Source organism: Zalophus californianus, chromosome 9 (assembly GCF_009762305.2).
Source record: "Zalophus californianus isolate mZalCal1 chromosome 9, mZalCal1.pri.v2, whole genome shotgun sequence".
In the NCBI taxonomy this organism is placed as follows: domain Eukaryota; kingdom Metazoa; phylum Chordata; class Mammalia; order Carnivora; family Otariidae; genus Zalophus; species Zalophus californianus.
In genome coordinates, this window is record NC_045603.1 from 325604 (window position 1) to 344162 (window position 18559).

General features: G+C 57.8%; 1 protein-coding gene across 5 annotated transcripts in view; it reads right to left on the bottom strand.

The window, feature by feature from the left end:
- Window positions 1-136: 136 nt before the first annotated feature.
- Window positions 137-18559, bottom strand: part of PPP6R2 (protein phosphatase 6 regulatory subunit 2) — an 86157-nt gene continuing 67734 nt past the window's right edge. For 2 of the 5 annotated variants that reach the window (XM_027595619.2, XM_027595620.2), the window contains 16 exons: window positions 17541-17667; window positions 16350-16502; window positions 11234-11410; window positions 9998-10062; window positions 8136-8251; window positions 6472-6557; window positions 5954-6034; window positions 5465-5562; window positions 4869-4926; window positions 4593-4717; window positions 4255-4418; window positions 3727-3892; window positions 3553-3641; window positions 2978-3137; window positions 1036-1260; window positions 137-957 (listed from right to left, as the gene is read on the bottom strand). In XM_027595619.2, coding sequence (XP_027451420.2) covers window positions 906-957; window positions 1036-1260; window positions 2978-3137; window positions 3553-3641; window positions 3727-3892; window positions 4255-4418; window positions 4593-4717; window positions 4869-4926; window positions 5465-5562; window positions 5954-6034; window positions 6472-6557; window positions 8136-8251; window positions 9998-10062; window positions 11234-11410; window positions 16350-16502; window positions 17541-17667 — 1942 coding nt within the window. In that variant the 3' untranslated portion in view covers window positions 137-905. The remainder of the gene's footprint in view (window positions 958-1035; window positions 1261-2977; window positions 3138-3552; window positions 3642-3726; window positions 3893-4254; window positions 4419-4592; window positions 4718-4868; window positions 4927-5464; window positions 5563-5953; window positions 6035-6471; window positions 6558-8135; window positions 8252-9997; window positions 10063-11233; window positions 11411-16349; window positions 16503-17540; window positions 17668-18559) is intronic. The other 3 variants (XM_027595621.2, XM_027595623.2, XM_027595622.2) reach the window with 3 other exon arrangements.

Consider the following 18559-nt stretch of genomic DNA (forward strand, 5'->3'; position numbering starts at 1 on the left):
CCCAGCCAGTGAGGACGGGCCGGCCCTGGGGCTTGTTTAAAAAGAACAGCTCAATGCTCGCTCCAGTTTGGAGACTTCCTGCTGCAGCCATGCCGGTCAGGCTGGGGGGCCTGCAGCTTAACAATACACAGGCTTGTCAGTAAGAATAACACAACTTTTATTGGGAGTTGGGGTCTTGGATGCCCTGTCAAGATTATCAGAACATTAAAAATGGACTCAACAGAAAGTAATCCTACAGACCCCTCCAGGACAACGTGGCCTGGCCCTGCCCTCCCCGACAGGTGCAGACCCCACCCCACCTGGCACCGCTGAAGCCAGTCTCCACACCCCTGCACCCCATCCTGCACACCCGTGGCCAGCCCCTGCCAGGTGCCCCAACTGCCCCACCAGGCCGTGAGGGTCTTATTTTAAGGCAGTCAAATTTTGCAGCCTGGCTCCAGGCCAGCTCCCAGGGACACTGGGCAGCTAAGACCCTGTCTGGCCAGTCCAGCTCCAGACCCACATTTGTCCCCAGAGCCAGGGAGACCCTTCGCTGTGGCTGGACACAAAAGTGCAAACACGTGGCTCTTTCCTGCGTTTGTTTAAAAAAAAAAAAAAAAATCCGTAAAAACTGAGGCTCGGAGCCTGTGGCATCCATGCCCATCGCGGCCCTCCGTGCGCACGGTGTCTTGGGGTCGTGGCCCCCGGCTCCCGCCGGCAGAGCGCACGTCTGAGGCCTTATTGCTGTGCGCGGAGCTGGGGTCAGGCAGGAGAGACGCAAGCTGGGCTGTCCGACTGGTTCCAACTGGCAGCCCTACCAATGCAGCATTTATTTTAAAATTAAATTAAATTAAATTAAAAAAGACAAATTGCATCACCAGGTAGTTTTCTCGATAAGGGCGCGCCGTGGCTGGGCGGCAGCAGCATCACACGGGGCCGTTCAAGGCGGCTCCTGCAGGGGGTGGTGAGTCCATCTTCCTGCAGGAAGACGGGTGGGGGTTGGAGCCCTCAGGGCCCAAGAGCCCCATGCAGCCCCCCCCAGCCTAACCTGCTCACCTGTCTTTCATCACGGTGCCCAGGATGGCTACTGTGCATGTGGCTGGGGCCGCAGAGCTGATGGCCGCCACGGGCCCCGGGGGGCCTGCCATGGTGGCTGGGGCGGGGCTGGCCTTGCTCGGTGCTGGGGTGGCAGCCACGGCAGCCTCGGGGGGGACAGCCACAGCCGGGGCAAAGGTTGCTTCTGCAGGCGTGGGGGAGGTGGGGTCTGACAGTGTGTCCGTCCTGTGTGGCAAACGCAGGCTCCAGCATCCTGGGCCACCACCAGGGTAGCCCAGGGACCCACTTGGCCAAGGCAGCTCTGCCTCCCTAAGTGCTAAAAACACCAGACAACCTGCCTGTCCACTGAGGCCTCAGACCTTCCAGGCGGCGTGCATCCCAAGCCTGCCCCCCGGCCTCTGGTCTCTCTCCAGATAGCCCCCAGCCCCACCCTGGGTTATGTGGGAGGGGGCCCGCAGGCCATGTGCCCAGAAACACTCCCTCCCATGCCTAGAAAGGGCAAGAACAGGTGACCTCAGGACACTGGCCCTCCTCGCTGCAGCCCAGGAGGAGAGGGCGCCCGTGGCTCCCCATTCAGCCCACACCTGCCCAGTGCTTGCTTCTGGTACGTGTGAGACCACCTCCAACCACACAAGACCCCTGGGAGCCAGCCAGGGTGGAGCAGCCACGGACAGCGTTAAGAAACAGACCCTAAAGCCTGGTGACCACTCGGCGGCCCAGATGGGCATCAACTGGGGGTTCCCCCACAGGCTGGCTGGGAATGCTGGTGCAGACAGCCCTGGAAATACACGCTCTCTCAATGACCATACTTGCTTTTCAGAGCAGAGGTGGTTTGTTGGTGGGGGAGTCAGGAGGGGAGGAAGAGCTTTTAAGACTTGCAGTGATTCTGAACTTTGAGAAAGAGTTAAACCCATTCAAGAACCCGACGTGCACCGGTAACCCAAGCGCCACCATGCATGGGCCCTGCTGCCCTGCCCCCTCGCCTGACCCACACTTGTAAAACAGTCACTGAGACCCCGCTGGCTCCGGGCTGTACCCCCCAAGGGCAGGGGGCTGACGAGGGCAGGCCATGTCGTCCAGGGTCCCGAGAACGAGTGTGCTGTGAGCCAGAGTAGACCCCCACCAACGGGACGGACCAAGGCCTAAAACCATTCGGGACCCCAGGGCTGGGGCAGCGGGCTGTGGGGGAAGGAGAGACCACACCGCTCACGCGGTCACGTACCTGGTCTTTGTCCCCTCCTGCTGGGATTCTGCTGGGGGACCTTCCCCCTCGCCCCTACCACCACCTCTCTCAAGTGCCCGCTGGCCCCCAGTTCCCTGCTTTCACAACTCACAGCTCCTCAATGCTCCCCCCTCCCCGCCCCCCAGCCCACCAGGCCCAGCCAGGGGTCTGTCTGTCCAATGACAGATCCCAAAGGCCTGGACCTTCTTCCTGTGCCTGAGGGAGGGATGCGTGGGGAGAAGCTTGCAGGATGGATGCCTGCAGTCAGGGTTCACGTGACCCAACGAGGTCTTCAGACACCCCCATCCTGCTGTCTGAGCATGACGGGCATTTCTGAGGTGCAGGTTGAGTGGGGCATAAAGGCCACTGTGCCCTCTCCCCGCCGTGTGGAGCACCCCCAGATCCTGGGGTGGCAGCTCAGCCGGCCAGAAACCCAAAACCCTGGCCACTGTCCTCAGGAAGACCTAGGGCTGAGGCAGCCCCATCTCCTAGCCTCCAGGGTGGGACACTCCGTCCCTGTGCTTCTAACTCAAGGAAAATGCCCCTGACCCCTGGCTCCCACTTAGATGAATGGGCGTCCCAACCCCCCTAGGGCCAGCATCCTCGGTCATGGGGTCGTCAGGGCAGCAGGGTCAGCCTGCTCCTGGGTGAGCAGGGTGCTGGGGACAGCCAGAAATCCGTGTGCCCCTGGGGACCCTGTGCCCACCCCCGCCTGCACACCTGGGGACTGACGCGGGCAGCAGGGGAGCCTCCCGGCTGCGACCCAGACTGACAGCTTCCAAGGCACCAGCCATCTTCTGCTCGCCCTCACCGTGGTCGGAAACCACCAAGGGGGCCTTCCTGGTGACACAGGCGCTCCAGGCACATGGGGAGGCCGGGCCTGCAAGACAGAGTTGCTGACGTCCAGGGAGGACGGAGGGGCCGCAGGGCACGGCCCTCAGGGTCCTCAAACCCACGTGTGCATGTGTGTATTTACGGAGACTGTATGAAGAGACAGTCCTCCCCCAGGCAAGGAGGGCCCCCACTCAGCCCTGTGGGGCTGCCAAGCCTGTCTGACGAGGGGCTCAGGGTCAAGGACCCTGAACAGGCCCCAGGATGGCCCGTGAGGTGGCGCAGTGCACGGGGGTGAGCTGCACGGACAAAGCAAGGCTCCCAGCAGCGTGGACAGGGCAGGCCGGTCATACCTGCACCCGAAGGACTGCCGGCTGCAAAGCCCAGCATCGCCAGGGAGACACAACCCGTGGGGCCTCGGCCATGCCCTCCCACCCCCTGTGCCCGGAGCCCCTCCTACTCACGGGCTCTCTCGGGGCCCTGCTTCGGGCCAGCCTGGGCATCGCCGTGGCCCATGTCCACTGGGGAGCTGCACCTAGGCCCCGACTCGGAGCTGCGGAAGGCAAGACTGAGCCCCCTCTGGGGAGATGCCACCCCCAAGGGCAGACAGGGTGACCTCCCGGCCCGCCCCACCTCACCAGCAGAAAGGCTGGAAGTCGGTGAACTTGGCCCAGCCTTTTTCTTCCAAAGCCGAGGGGCTGGGGGTGCTGGCGGCCCACACGTTGGAACCCACGTCCACCGCCACTCCCGGGGCCGGTGCCGGTGAGTTCACCGGCTCGTCAAACACCGTCCACGAGGTGCCTGCTGGTGGGAGACACAGCAGTCCAGGCACCCTGGACCCACAGGTCGGCCCCCCCTGCCTCCAGGGCCCTGAAGCCCAGAGCTGCGGAGGCCCCACAAGAAATGGACCAGTGGTGTCACGGCCACCAGCTGTGACAATGTGGCTAGGTAACCTCAACTGGGGGCAGGGGGCAGCTGGGGTCTGCCACCAATCCTGCACCACCGTGGCTGGGGGCATGGGACAGGTGCCACCTTCAGGAACGTTGCTCGAAAGCTCGTGCAGATCAAGTGAGCAGCTAACAAGCCCACGGCAGCCCCTACCATGCCCAGGCCGGCCGGGGCCTGGGTCCCCTGCCCAGCCTGAACCCTGTGTCCCCAGCATCTACCTTCTGAGCCACCCTCCAAGCGAGGACCTTCCTTCTGGGTAGAAGCCAGAGGGGCACCTGCCCGAGCGGCATCCTTGTCTGCCTCCAAACCCTCCTTCCTGTCCCGGCCTCCACGCTCCAGGCCGTTCTTGGAACAGCTATCTGAGGTGTGAGGACCCCCAAACCTGGGGAAAGACACACGGTCAGAGCAGCCCCCAGCCAGCACCACACGGGGACCCTGGGAGCATCCTGTTCTGTGCACCCAGAGCGTCGTGGCTGGGGCAGGGCTGGGAGCACGCACACAGCGTTCCGGGGCCCCTCTGCCTCAGGAGGCTTGGGGACACGGGTGGGCCTCGCACCTGGCTCTGGCCGTCACCCGGGCAGTGCAGTGCGTCTCCTGGTCCTCCCAGATGTCATCCTCCTCGTCATCGTCAAAGGGCTGGATGTGGTCACTGCAGCAGGCCTCAAACAGAGCTGCGCTGGGCTGCAGGCAAGAGCTCCACATAGCTCCACATGGCTCCCAGAGGGGCTCGGCCAGGCAAGGGGCTCACAGGGTGGGGGCCCTGTCTCCCCCTGCTGCCCACCCGCCACTGTGTCCCCACCCACACCCAATGAGCATGGAGCAGAGGACTCACGCTGTCCTCGTCAGCATCAATGCTGAAGTTGATCTCTGCGATCCTGTCAAAGGGAGCACTGCAACAAGGGAGACACTCAGCACCTTGCCTGCCACCAGGGCCGCCCGATGCGCTGGGGACTTCCGCTCGTGCCCTTGGGGGATGCCAGCTGCAGCTGCACCTCCCGGGGGAACACAGCCAAGTCCGAGGGTGTGGACGGTTCTGCAGGCAGCGACCGGCCACAGGGGTGTAAACAGATGGGGGCCTCAGCCGAAGGGGGCGGCTCTCCAAGCCCACCTCCCTCCTCAAACACACTTGCTTGTTTCCACCTGGGTCCACTCTGTCCCTGGTCTGCAGGGGACAACCCACCATCACTGAGGGTGTCTCTGCCCGGCCCCTCAGCTGAGAAAGTGGCAGGACAGCCTGCAGGGCCGGGCGGGACGAGGCCACAGGCCTGGAAGCTGGTCACACTGAGTAGAACCCAGCTCCTTCCAAAAGGGACGGGACAAGGTCGTGGGAGAAGAAGAAGGCTCAAATGGGGGCCGTGGTGTGCAAGGCTCCCCAGGGACGGGATCCCAGCCAGGGTGGACAGCCCCGGGCACGTCCTGGGAGCTCACTTGACACTGTCATCCTGGTCAGCAAACTCCTCGTCGTTGAAGCCAAACTGATCCACGAAGGTGGCCGTCATCTGCTGGACCTGGTACTCAGAGAAAGCCTGGCAGGGAGGGTGACGCAGGGCAGGCCTCAGCCCGAGGCTGCTCCCAGAAAAACCCACTGGTGCTTCTCGGCTTCTCCCAACCTAACCTCTCAGGAGAACACCAACACAGGGTGTGTCCAAAGAGCTTCGTTTCCTTTAAGTTTCAAGATCATCTACCAGGTCCCCCAGGGTTTACTGATGGAAGGTGGCTCAGGGGGTCCCCCCCTTGTTGCAGGGGCTGTGCCTCTGGCCCCTCCCCTGCTCGAGCCTGGTGCGTGGGGACTAGCACGTTCCCCTGGGCTGTTTCCCGTGGCAGCTCAGCAGGGTGCTGTCCAGGACACCCTGGAGGCCCAAGTGCTGCCGAGAGCGGGTCAGGGCTGCCGGAGGTGTGCAGAGTGACCACACGCACCTGCTGCAGGGACAGCTCATTAGGGAAAACGCCCTCCATGTCCTCATCCTCACTCGAGGGGTGAAGGTGGTGGGTGCTTACCTGAAACAGCCAGAGCAGGTGGACGTGAGCCCCGCACCCCCCGGGGCTCCTACCCCCTGGCCCCTCCCTTCAGCGTAGGGCACACTGGGCCTCGGGCATCAGAAGCCCCTGAGCGCACACTAGGGGTCCTGGTGTGACAGGGAGGGGGCTCTGCTGACGCTTCAGGGGGCCAGCGGGGCCTGAAGCCGGACAGGTCTGCGTTGAGGACACACAGCTGGAGACTCCACTGCACACAGGCGGGGCCACGTGGGTGCGCACGCACACACGCACACACACGCGTGCACTCCTGCGCACACCTGCGCACACACGCGCGTGCACACACCTGCCCGCACGCCCACACGCCTGCACGTGCGCCCACACAGGCAGACAGGAGGGCACGGCCACAGCGCCAGCTGACGCCGTGCGGCGGGAACAGCCAAGCCCCACGAGTCCCTCACCAGGTCCACAGCGTTCCTGCGGTTGGTCTCCGCCAGGGTCTCCTCCACAAAGTTCTCCCAGCGCCCTCGGCAGTCCGCAGGGAGCCCTGCAAGGGAGCACCGCTGGTGAACCAGGGGTCGGTGCCACTGCGCACAGGTGGGGAGAGCCCGGAGGGGACATCTGAGGGCTGCTGGAAGGGAAGGAGGCCAAGGCAGCCAAGGGTCCCACAGGAACTTGAGGGCGCTCGCAGGGACTGGGCCCAAACTGAGCAGGTGCGGAGCCCTGAGCTCACTTGGCGCCCAGGTAGCTGCACAGCAACCGGAGGACCGCTGAGGAAATACAGCCCAGCTTCCTTCTCTGCGCCCAGCGCCCCCTGCCACCAGCCCTCTCAGTCGCACCCACGTGCCTGTGTGTGCCTGTCTTCTGGAAAGGCCACAGCCCCAGAAAAGAGTCCGTCTGCAGCTGGTGACGGAAGACCACAGCAGCGAGCTTCTGGCTCACCTCTTGCACCCCGAACTGTACCCTCTGTGGGGAGCCTCCCCAGGCCCGCACACCCCTTGTCACGGGCACCAAAGGACCCGGGGGCCAGGCACACCCCCTTGCTTCCATCCTGGAGGGCCACCCAGAGCTTCCTCAGCTCACCTCTGGCCGTGGGGCACAGGGACCACAGCTGAGACCCTGTGAGGGGGTGGCCACACAGCCTGCGTGGCCCAGCTTCCTCAGCCGCATGATGGGGGATGAGCCTCAGCTCCTCCTGGTGCCTGCTCCAGGATCACGCACCTGAGGCCTTGCCACAGCGTGGCCATCTTCCCACACCCTCTGTGGGGAACCCCCAGATGGAGCTTACTCCTTTGTGCAAACACCATTCACTGAGCACAAGCGTCCCACATGGGGCTGAGGAAGACTGTCCTGGTCATGAGGCTGGTATGCACACCAACCCCAGCACCTTGGGGAGTCCTGGCTGCTGTTCCCCCTCAGCCTCCTTGACTCACTCATGCACTCCACCTATCTGTCCATCTGTCCACCCAAGCTCAGGGGCCTCTCAACACCCTGCTCAGGCTGGCCCAGGCATCGTCCGCCTGAGCAGGGTCACCCAGACCCTTCTGAGCTGCCCGCCTTCCTGTCTGAACCAAGACCCCCTTGGGCCTCCCCCAGCCCAGCTGAGGAAGCCCGGTGCCCAGGAGTTGCAGACCACGCCAGGACATGAGAGGGCCAGAAAGAGGTGTGAGTGTTGGGGCCCCAGGGCGGGAGAGTGGGGGTGTCTCAGGCTGAGGACAGAGGTGAGGCCCGACCAGCAGAGGGGCTGCCTCTGCTCGGGCCCCACAGCCTGCTCTTCAAGCACAGAGGCTACCTCCCCCTCGCTCCCCCTGCTCCACAGACTTGTGCTGGAAAGATCTGCAAAACTGGCTGAGTCAGAGAAGGAGGGCGGCATTCGGACAGGACTTGGGCGGTCCCTGAGCAGAACACAGGAGAACCTTGGTCCACTTGTGCTTCCGAATGCTGGCACCGGACAGGGTCTCAGGGCACAAGGAGACCCCCCACGGATGTCTGTTGAACAGAACGGACACCTGGGACCCAGGTCCACCTGAGAGAAGGTTCCACGTGGGAAAGCAATCTGATTCCAGTGCAGTTACCACTTGCTGAGGGTCAGGGGTCAGAGGCAGCGAGGGCAGGAAGGGCTCACCTCGGATGACGTCGCTGATGTGGGTCTGCATGGGGCCCTTCTCCAGGTTCTGTGCCACCGCATTGGCGATCCGGGTAAGGTGGCCCATGTTGCCGCGCCTCATGCCGCCTGCCGCCCTGGAATGAGCAGCAGGACCAGGGGGCCACTGGGGTTGCCTCACTGTGTGTCTACCAGGGCCTGACCTTGCCCTGCATGGCCTTCCCTGGGCCCACTCCCCACCCCGCCCCCCCCCCACCCCACCGCAAATCCTTCCTCACAGCCTTACCTGCAGGACACTTATTTTTGGAGAGCAGCTGCTGTGTGCCAGCCAATCACTCCACTCGCACTGCTCCTACCCCACCGTCCAGACCAGAACTCCATTCCAGCAGGGCCTGATGGGCCTCTGCCCGTCCTGCAGGCCTGGTCCAATGCCGTGTCCCTCGACCCACTCTGACACCTCTGACCTGTCCTAGCCCCCGACGCCCTCCCAGCTCTGCCCGGAGCTGGCTGACCCGAAGGAACACCCAGTGGGGCAGAAGACTCAGAAAGACCAAACACAGTGCATCTCTGCTGTACGTGCTGACCCAGGGAAGATCAAGAATGGACACACGGGACCCAGAAGCAGGCAGGCCAGGGCAGGGGCTACTGCAGGTGGCCGGCGGCTCAGAGCTAGCCTGTCTCTGCCCGGCTCTCTGCCCGGTGTCCATACTGCCTCCCCCTCACCAAGCTCTATGCACCCTGAGGCCCACGGCCTGGCTTCTGTCCACCGTTCCATCCCACGCTGCCATGCACACACAGCTTTGTGTTCAACCTCTCGTCACACACATGACCCAACAGAAGGGCACCTCTTAAAATCCCTCCTGTGTTAGGAAGATGTAAAATGCTCACACATCTAGAAATGCAGCACTTGAGTCACAGAGTGGACAGAGTTGCTTTCGACCATGTTCTCTGTCTTAAAAGCCTGACAGCGCCCCAGAGAGGAAGCAGAGGTGAGCTCCTGAGCCCATGAGCCCAGCCTGGTAGAGGAAGGGGTCAGGAGAGCGCCTGGCGATACAGGGAGGCCCGTGAGGAGCTTCCCAGGGTGCAGGAGGGCTGGGCCAGGGACAAGGCCTCTCAGCCTGCCGTCTTAACCTCTGGGGCGTCGTGGACCCTCAGTGACAGTGATGATGTACGCCCCACAACAGGTGCCCATGCGCACAAATACAGGATGTACAAGAGCAGGCTCCGCCCAGGGCTTCAGTGGGTACTGCAAGGACCAGGCCCAAGGAAGGACAGATGGCCGCATCTTGTACATTGTATGTATTCTACAGAGGATGCAAACTGGTGGGTTCTGTACCAGCAGGATGTGGGCCATGAACCAGGTGAGGACAGAGAGCCCCTGGGAGCAGAAGTTGGCAGGGCCGAGGGAAGGCAGGGTGAGGGTGGGGCTGGGGCTGCCCACACGGGGCCCCACAGGCCACACCTCTGGGGGACCTGGGTGGTCGAGACGTTTAGGCCGGGGTGAGACCATCTGTGTGTTTCAAAAAGATCCCAGCTGGGTGGGGCAGGAGAGCCAGCAGGAAGTAGCTTGGATGCGCTTGGGAGGGTTCAGGGCTCAGTGAGAACTGGCTGGCGGCTGGGGTGGGGAGACGGGAGAACTGAACTGAGGACACACTGTGGGTATAAGATGGGGTCTTGGCTGACAGATGGGGAGGGCGGGGGTGGAGTACAGAGCTGCTCAGCCGGTCTCTTCTGGTCCCCCTGGGCCCTGACCTTCCCTGGACAGCACTTCTAGGTGTTCATCCAGGAAAAGGACCCCCTTCCTGAACTGGACACCCCATGGCAGCCCCAGAACCCTGCGCTGGGCCCTCAGGCACCACCTGCAGCCCCCCAGGGGTTCTTACTGTGCGTGATCATTGGCTTCCCAGGCCTCCAGGATCCTCTGGACCAGGCAGCACTTCTGGAACAGCTAGAGGGCCAGGTGACACTGGTCAGGGTCTACAGGGCTGCACACTCCCCTCCACCCACCCCTAGACGGTGAAGCAGGCACATCAGCATAAAGCTCCTTGTGGGCGGGGACACCATTACGGCCTCTCTGCAGCCCCCAAACCCCCTAGGGCTGCCCAGTTCTGCTCCTTCCCCTTGGCTTCCTCCCACCTTCTCTGTGTCCAGAAGCAAAAGGAGTGAGCCTGAGGGCTCTTTCCTGTGCCTGCACATTTGTTCTGGGACTCAACTCACACCCCACCCCACACGGGGCCCCCCCGCACACCCCCACCCCGTGGCCCTCACCACCGAAGTCGCCTGCCCCCAGCTGCCTACCCCCTGGGCTGCCGTCCAGCTCAGGCCTGCACGTTGCAGGCCTCGCTCAAGCCACACCTTCTGTGGGGACTCTCACCAAAGACCAAGGCCTTCCCAAGCCTCTGCCCCTCCTGTGTGGGCCTCACAGCCAGCCTGAGGGTCAGAGCTATCCCTGCACAGCCCCGGGCCTTGCCAGGGAAGCATCTCTAAGTGGGCTCCTTGACACGGGGAGGGGCGTCGGTGCTACTTCTCAATAGCACCCAGCCGGGCACTTGCTTGCTTCCTCTCCTCCTTAGCAAACACCTGCTGAGGCCCACTCTCTGCCAGACACAGTGCTACAGCTGTTTAGGGCAGGGGAGACACAGACACCAAGGGTGTGCCCGCTTGAGGCCCCGGAAAAGCTGTGGGCAGTCCCGGAGGTGAGCGTCCGTCATGCACTCATGGGCGAGCAAGGAAGAGCCGAGGAAAAGAAGAGAGAATGTAGTTTCAAAAGATCCATAATCCCAGAACATTTTCTCATGAGAATTCGACACATTCTCTCTCTTTCCCTTGCATCTGCCTTCATGGCTACGACAGGGTACAGCGGACTGGCCTGGAAGGAGCAGACCCTCCCCCTCCAGTGCCTCGGCTCCCCCAGCACAGTGGCCCTGGCAAATGTGGACACTTCCTTTGTGACTCGCGGTCTGATGGGTGGAGGGAGGGCAGCGCATCCACGTCCTGGGAGGGTTAGCGGTGGCCATGGCGGCCGGTACTTGTGCTGACAGCCACACACTGAGGGCGGGGCTCAGCAAGCAGCGATGCGCAGGGCACACAGCAAAACACAGGCCACTGGCCGGACTCACATGGGTCACCATTGTGTTCTCCGGGCGGCTGGCGGCAGGCTGGGGGGTGTCCGGGCCCCTGTCCGGTCCGCTGGCTTCCGCCCCGCCCTCCCCAGCAGCGTGGGACAGGATGGCGGCTATGCACAGCTCCACTTGGACGTGCAGGAAGTTGTTCCAAGTGAACTTGAAGAACAGGTCCTGGGGCAAGCAGAGGGCAGAGGGGGTCTGTGCGCTGGTTTTCTCCTGGCGGCGGGACCGCACAGGTAAGGGGTCACTGTCCCCGCCATCTAGGTGGTCAGGGGATGCCGAGGCTCTTCCTTGACACAGTGTCTCCGGGACCACGGCCCTCCCACGCCAGCTGCTGCCTTGTTCCGCTCCCGCGGTCTCTGCCCTCATCTGACCACGCCCTCGCGTGGGCTAACCCTTTTGTCCTTAAGTCAGAAGCTCAACTCACTCTTAGCCTTTTTTCTTTCCCAGGTATCCTCATACCTTTTGCTACCTGGTATTTTTACAATCCTTCCTTTATGATTTGTCTTTGACTCATGAGTTACTAGAAGTGCATTAAATTCTCAGACACCCAGGGATTCCATGGAGGAGGGGACATGAAATCAAGAGGTGCACACGTGCACACTCCCTGAAGGGACCCAGCAGGGCCCAGACCCCAGCGGCACAGGCTGAAGCCCAGAGGAGGCTGAGTGAGGGTGGCCACATGGCTCCCCCTGGACCAGGGCTGGGCACGGCAGCCTGCTTCGGACTCTCTGGTTCCCCATGCCAGTAGGGAGGCAGCAGCAAGGAGAAGTGACACAGAACGCCTGTCCACATCCCTCTGGCCACAGTGGCTATGGCAGCCTGCGTCTCAGGCCCCCTGCTGTCCACGAGGGAGGAGGAGGGGCGTGCGGGGGTGGAGGACAAGGTGTAGACTCCACCCCGAGGCAGGAGAATGGGCCCTTCCTCCACACCAAGGATTTGGGAGATGGCTAAAGGCAGGAAGCCCATCTGCCTAACACAGTTCTCCACAGAAACATGGTCCCAAATCTCAGCTTCACTTTCTCTGCCTGTGTGACCCTGAGTGACCCTGGAGGTGGCTTCACGATGTTACCTCTTCTTCAGCACAGAGTCAGACCTACCTCCCAATAAAGAAAAGCCTAGGCCAGACAGCTTCACTGGTGAATTCTACCCAACATTTAAAGAAGAATCAACAACAACAATCCTCAAACTCTTCCCCCAAAAAGAAGGACTACTTTCTAATTCATTCTATGAGGACAGTATTACCTCGTTATCAAAGCCAGATGAAGACACGCCAAGAAAACCACACACCAATATCCCTCATGAACATCAATGCAAAAATCCTCAACAAAATACTAACAAACCAGACTCAGCAACATGTTAAGGGACTGCACTCCAAGACCAGGTGGGATTTATTCCTGGAATGCAGGGATGGTTTGATATCTGAAAACCAATGTAATGCACCACATTAACCAAATAAAGGGGAAAAAACAAACACACAATCGTCTCAACTGATATTGAAAGCACATTTTACAATATTTGACATATTTTCTTGATAAAAACACTTAATAAACTAACAATAAAAGCAAACCTCCCAACGTGATAAAGGTCATGTGTGGCTGGCCCACCACAAACACCACACTCAGGGGTGAAGGACTGAAAGTTTTCTCTCTGAAGAACAAGGCAAGGACGCCCGCTTTCAGTGTTGCACTGGAAGTTCTAAACAGAGCAACTGGGCAAGGAACAGAAATAAGAGGCATGAAACTGGAAAGAGAGAAGTAAAATTACCTCTTTTCACAGATGATGCAATCTTATATGCAGAAAATTTCAGATTCCACAGAAACGGTTGAGCTAAAACAAGTTCAGCAAAGTCACAGGACACAAAATCAACACACAAATAGTACACTTCCACACACTAACAACTTAGATTAAAAAAATTAAGAGAACAATTCTATTTATAACAACATTCAAAAGAATAAAATACTTAGGGGGCGCCTGCGTGGCTCAGTTGTTAAGTGTCTGTCTTCGGCTCAGGTCATGATCCCAGGGTCCTGGGATTGAGCCCCACGTCGGGCTCCCTGCTCAGTGGGGAGCCTGTTTCTCCCTCTCCCTCTCCCCCTGCTTGTGTTCCCTCTCTCACTGTGTCTGTCAAGTAAATAAAATCTTAAAAAAAAAAAAGAATAAAATACTTAGGAATAAATTAAACCTAGAAAATGAAAGACCTGTACACTAGAAACTACAAACAGTGCTGAAAGAGAGTAAAGAAGACATAAATAAATGGAAAGACTCCATGTTCATGGATTGGAAGACTTAATTTTGTTAAGATAACAATACTACCCGAAGTGATCTACAGACTAATTATCTATCAAGATCCCAATGGCACTTTTTTTTTTGGTAGAAACAGAAAACCCATCCTAAAATTTATACTTTTTTAAAGATTTTATTTATTTGAGAGAGAGAGAGCACGAGAGAGGGGAGGGTCAGAGGGAGAAGCAGACCCCACTAAACAGGGAGCCTGATGCAGGGCTCTGAGACTATGACCTGAGCCAAAGGCAGTTGCTTAACTGACTGGGCCACCTAGGCGCCCCCCATCTTAAAATTTACATGGAATCTAAAGGGATCCCAAGCAGCCAAAACAATCTTGAAAAAGAACAAAGTTGGAGAACTCACACTTCCCAATTTTAAAACTTACTACATAACTACAGTAATCAAAATGGTGTGGTGGTGCCATGAGGACAGACACAGAGACCAAAAAAACCAGAGTCTAGAACTACACCCTCACCTATGTGGCCAACTGGTTCTTTTTCTTTTTTTCCTTCCCTCTTTTCCTTCCTTTCCCTCTCCCCAACCCCTTTCCTCCTTCCCTTTCTTTCTTTCTTCTGTTTAAGTAATCTCTAAGCCCAGCCTGGTGGTCAAATTCACAAGCCTGAGATCAGAAGTCACATGCTCTACCCACTGAGCCAGCCAGGCTCCATGTGGTCCACTGATTTTCAGTGAGAGTGTCACAACCATTCAAAGTGGGAAAAGACAGTCTCTCCAACAAATGTGCTGGAAAAACTGGGTATCTGCAAGCAAAAGAAAGAAGTGGGACCCTTATCTTACACAACATACAAAAATTAACTTAAAACAGATCAAAGGCCTAGTAAAGCTAGAACTATAAAACTCTTAGAAGAAAACACAGGGGGAGAGCTTCATGACAGTAGAACTGGCAATGATTTCTTGCATATGACACCCAAAACACAATCAATAAAAGAAAAAAATAGGTAAGTTGGACTTTATCAAGATTTACAACTTTTGTGTCAGATACTATCAAGAGAGTGAAAATAATCTACAGAATGGAAGAATGTATTTTCAAATCATATATCTGGTAAGTTTTAATATACAGAATACATAAAAAGCTCCTACAATTCAACCATTAAAAAAAAAACCCAATTAAAAAAGAGACAAAGGACTTGAACAAACAGTTCTCCAAAGATAATCATTAGGGAAATGCAAAGCAGAACACCCACTGCCGTGAAATACCACTTACAACACTAGGATGCCTATTATTAAGAAACAAACAAAAAACCCCAATAAACAGAAAACAGGTGTTGATGAGGATGTGGAGAAACTGGACCCCCTATGCACTGCTGATGGGAACGTAGTTGGTACAGTCACCGTGGAAAACAGTGTGGAGGCTCCTCAAAAAATTAATCACAGAAATACGTTCTGATCCAGCAATCCCACTTCTGGGTATATACCCAAAAGAAATGAAAGCAGGTCTCGAGAGTTACTGTCTACCTGTACTTAGAGCAACACTACTCATAACAGATAAAATGTGCAAGCAACCCCGGTGTCCCCCGCCGGACGAAGGGACAGACAAAGTGTGGCCCACTGGCATCGTGGAGCAGTACTCAGCCTGCTGACACCTGCCACGACCCGGGGGAGCCCTGAGGACACTGTGCTGAGTGAAATAAGCCAGACCCAGAAGGACAAGTCCTGTCTGGTTCCACTTCTAGGAGGCACCTGCAGCGGTCAGACCCAGGGGGACAGAGAGCAGACGGCGGGGCCGGGGAGGGGGCTGTGGGGGACAGTGCTTACTGGTCACAGTTTCTGTTTGCGAAGATGAGAAAGTTGCAGAAATAGACAGTGGTGATGGTTATATAACATCGTGAATGTACTTAATGCCACTGAATTGTACACTTAAAAGTTATAAAAATGGTAAATTTTAGGTTATATGTATTTTCCCACAATAAAATAAAAGCAAAAAAGAGAGGTGAAAGAGAGGGAAAAGGAAAGGAGGCCTTTTCTAACTGAACCCCCTGATCCGTATCTGGGCTCATGGGCCAAACACTGGAAGAAACTGACAGTACTTCAGGCCTGGTTCCAAGGCTGGCTCCTCCTGGGATAAGGGTTCAAACGTTAGAAGACTTCAGCTCTCTGGGAGCAGAGGCCCTACAGAAGGCAGAAGACAAGACTGGAGACTGCATCTACTCATGGCTGACAACCACGGTGATGCCCCACCCTGTCAGCACCCTCCGTCCACAGCAGCTGCCCACAGCCGGCCCTGCCTGCCTGCCCCTCTCCCTCAGGCACCAAGGCTGTCCTGGGGGCAACTGAGAGGCATCTGCGGATGAGAGGACCATTTCCCACTGGCTTGGGCAAGAACTGCCAGGGTGACCTTCGACAGTGGGTGACCAGGAGTGGGCAAGAACTGCTAGGCTGACCAGCAGTGACCCCACTGCTATTCGAGGACGTTTTATGTTGAAGAGCTATAATAAAAGTTCTATCTTCAGCAGAAGTCAGAAAGGAGATGGACCGTTACTTCCCCATTCCCTCAAACTGGATTAGAAATCTGCCCTGTGCCTTCAGAGCAATTCTCCACGAGCCTACAGCAAGGCCTGTCCCACTGTTACTCAGCACGCTTCACCAGCGACAGTGCTGTCAGCCCTGGCACGGGTCCGGGAAGTAGTCTCTCTGCACAGACCATACCTGTTCCGGGACAGAACCAAAGCCACCCCTTGGGCAGACCCTTGTCCGTATGCTGAGGTCCAGTGCCTGCCTCTGATGGACGCTGCCCAGTCTGCCCACCCGCTGCAGACCAGAGAGCCACACAGACAGCCACGTGGGGCTGGCGGCCCTGCCCACTCACCAGCAGTAAACCCATGGTGTTGAGCCGGCAGAGCTCCTGGTTGATGCTAGGTGTGTTTGTGTGTAGCAGTGCGGCCGTGAGGCGGGCACTGTGCAGACGGGCGTTCCCCAGGGGCTCCTCCAGCACGCCAATGGTAGTCAGGATTGCTGTTTTCTACAAAGAAGCACCACCCAGTTAGAGGCTTGCAATCAGCATGACCACTGCTGGCTTCTCTTAGCTCTGGTGCTAACTGCTCAAAGGGTTAGGGCCACTCCTCCATGATATGGCCCAGCCTGGGGAGGCATGGGATGTGTGTGTGGAGGCTGGTCAAGGCAGCACTGCCTGCAAGAGGAAGTGAGGGGTCAGCGGGGTTAGGAACCCCACCACTCCCCTCAGGGCCTCACAAAACAGTAAGCAATGGTGGTCCACTGCCCCAAGAAGCCCAGGGATGTCTGGTCTCAGCAAACCAGGCAAGGAGATGTGCACCTCAGCTCATGAGACATGTCCAAGATGGGGCCAGCTCTCTCAGGACCCTGAGCTAACCCCACGAAGACTCTCGGAGGACACGGGTAACAGCGGCCTTGTCACACTGGACGCAGGTGTTTCCTGACCCCATGCATGGCAGCATGATGTGTCCACCTTCTTGTTAACCAAATGTTCCAGAATCCCTACCTTCACGAAGCTCACTTTCTAGTGGGAGAGGCAGACGGTAAGTTGATAAAAAAAAAAAAATAAGCTGTGCAGTAAATCACAGGGGGTGCTAAGAAGCGCCCAGGAAAGGGAAAGGGGGCCGTGACTGAGAGGGGCTCTATGGTGAGGCTGGATGGCAGCTAAGCGACTGAGCCCTTCTCTGCATGACCCAGGTGTTGCCCAGAGCTGCTGAGCTGAGCAAAGGGCTCCCCTGGGACCCTCCCTGACCCCTGGCCTGGTGTCCCTGACTTGGGAGGCCAGACCTCAACTTGGTAAACGGGCTCTCAGATGACCCCTATTTCAGAGCACAAGAGTCATGGGGGAGGCGGGGGGGGCTGCAAAATGTCCAACCCCTAGGCCTTACCTCAGAGCAGAGATGGATACTCAGCAGATGAGGGTGTGAAAACATGCTTCTGGCATCTGCCTGGTGGTTCTCAAGTTGGGGAGTAGGGTCCTCTGCTTGCAAACCATCCTGCCTACAGTGGCTGCACAGGTCCCTAATAGCTGGTCAGGGTCACCTACCTTCGGCGGGCTGAGCAGAAGCTGGTGGAAGTCCTTCAGCCGTGGCTCAATGCCGTGCAGTACGCCGCTGCTGACGGTACACAGCCCTTCCCGTCCCTGAGAAAAGGAGTCCACCAAGCCCTCTGTCCTGTGGACAAGGACAGCAGATGGAGACACGCAGGATGCGCCCCATCCTCTGTCTCACCTCGCCCCCCAACGCCTCCAGTCATCGGCTCAAGGGTGGTTTGGTGACTGGCAGAGAGAGAAGAGATGCACCACTGGCCTTTAGAAGACGCTCCCAGGTGATGGCCGAAGGCAGCCCCCTTGCCCCCACTGGGCTGGCGGCACCTCTCGCTCACTGGACCATCTCCGACCCCCTCCCCTTGTTTTGGAAATAGTCATCATGGTTCCCACTCCTTGGCTGAGAAACAGGAGACAGGACTCCCCACTGTCCCTCCAGCTTTTTCCAACTAACTTCTCAGAGATCTTCACATAAATCATTTTTTTCAGTTATAAAAGTAATATGTGACCATTATAGAAAAACATTTTAAATACAAAAAAAGAATAAAAAAGAGAATCAGCTGGCTCATCTCTATTTTTGGTGGTGGTGGTGTTTTTTTTTTTAAGATTTTATTTATCTATTTTAGAGAGAGCGTGTGAGTGGGGGGAGGAGCAGAGGAAGAGGGAAGAGGAAAGAATCCCAAGCAGACTCCCCGCTGAGCGTGGACCCACCCCCCAACACAGGGCTGGACCCCAGGATCCTGAGATCATGACCTGAGCCGAAACCAAGAGTGGGACGCTTAACTGACGGAACCACCCAGGTGCCCCTCCTCTCTGTTTTTATGTATCATTTTCATGCTGTCCCTTCACCACAGCCAAGGCTGGGAAAGGCCCTCAGAAGAGCCCCCACTTCCTACAGAAAAGGACCAGGCTTCCTGGGTTCACAAAGATGCAAACAATCAATATTCTGGTGGCCTAACTAGAGTAAACAATGACTGCATCATCATTCTAGTTTTAGGTAATAAACTAATAGATATGTA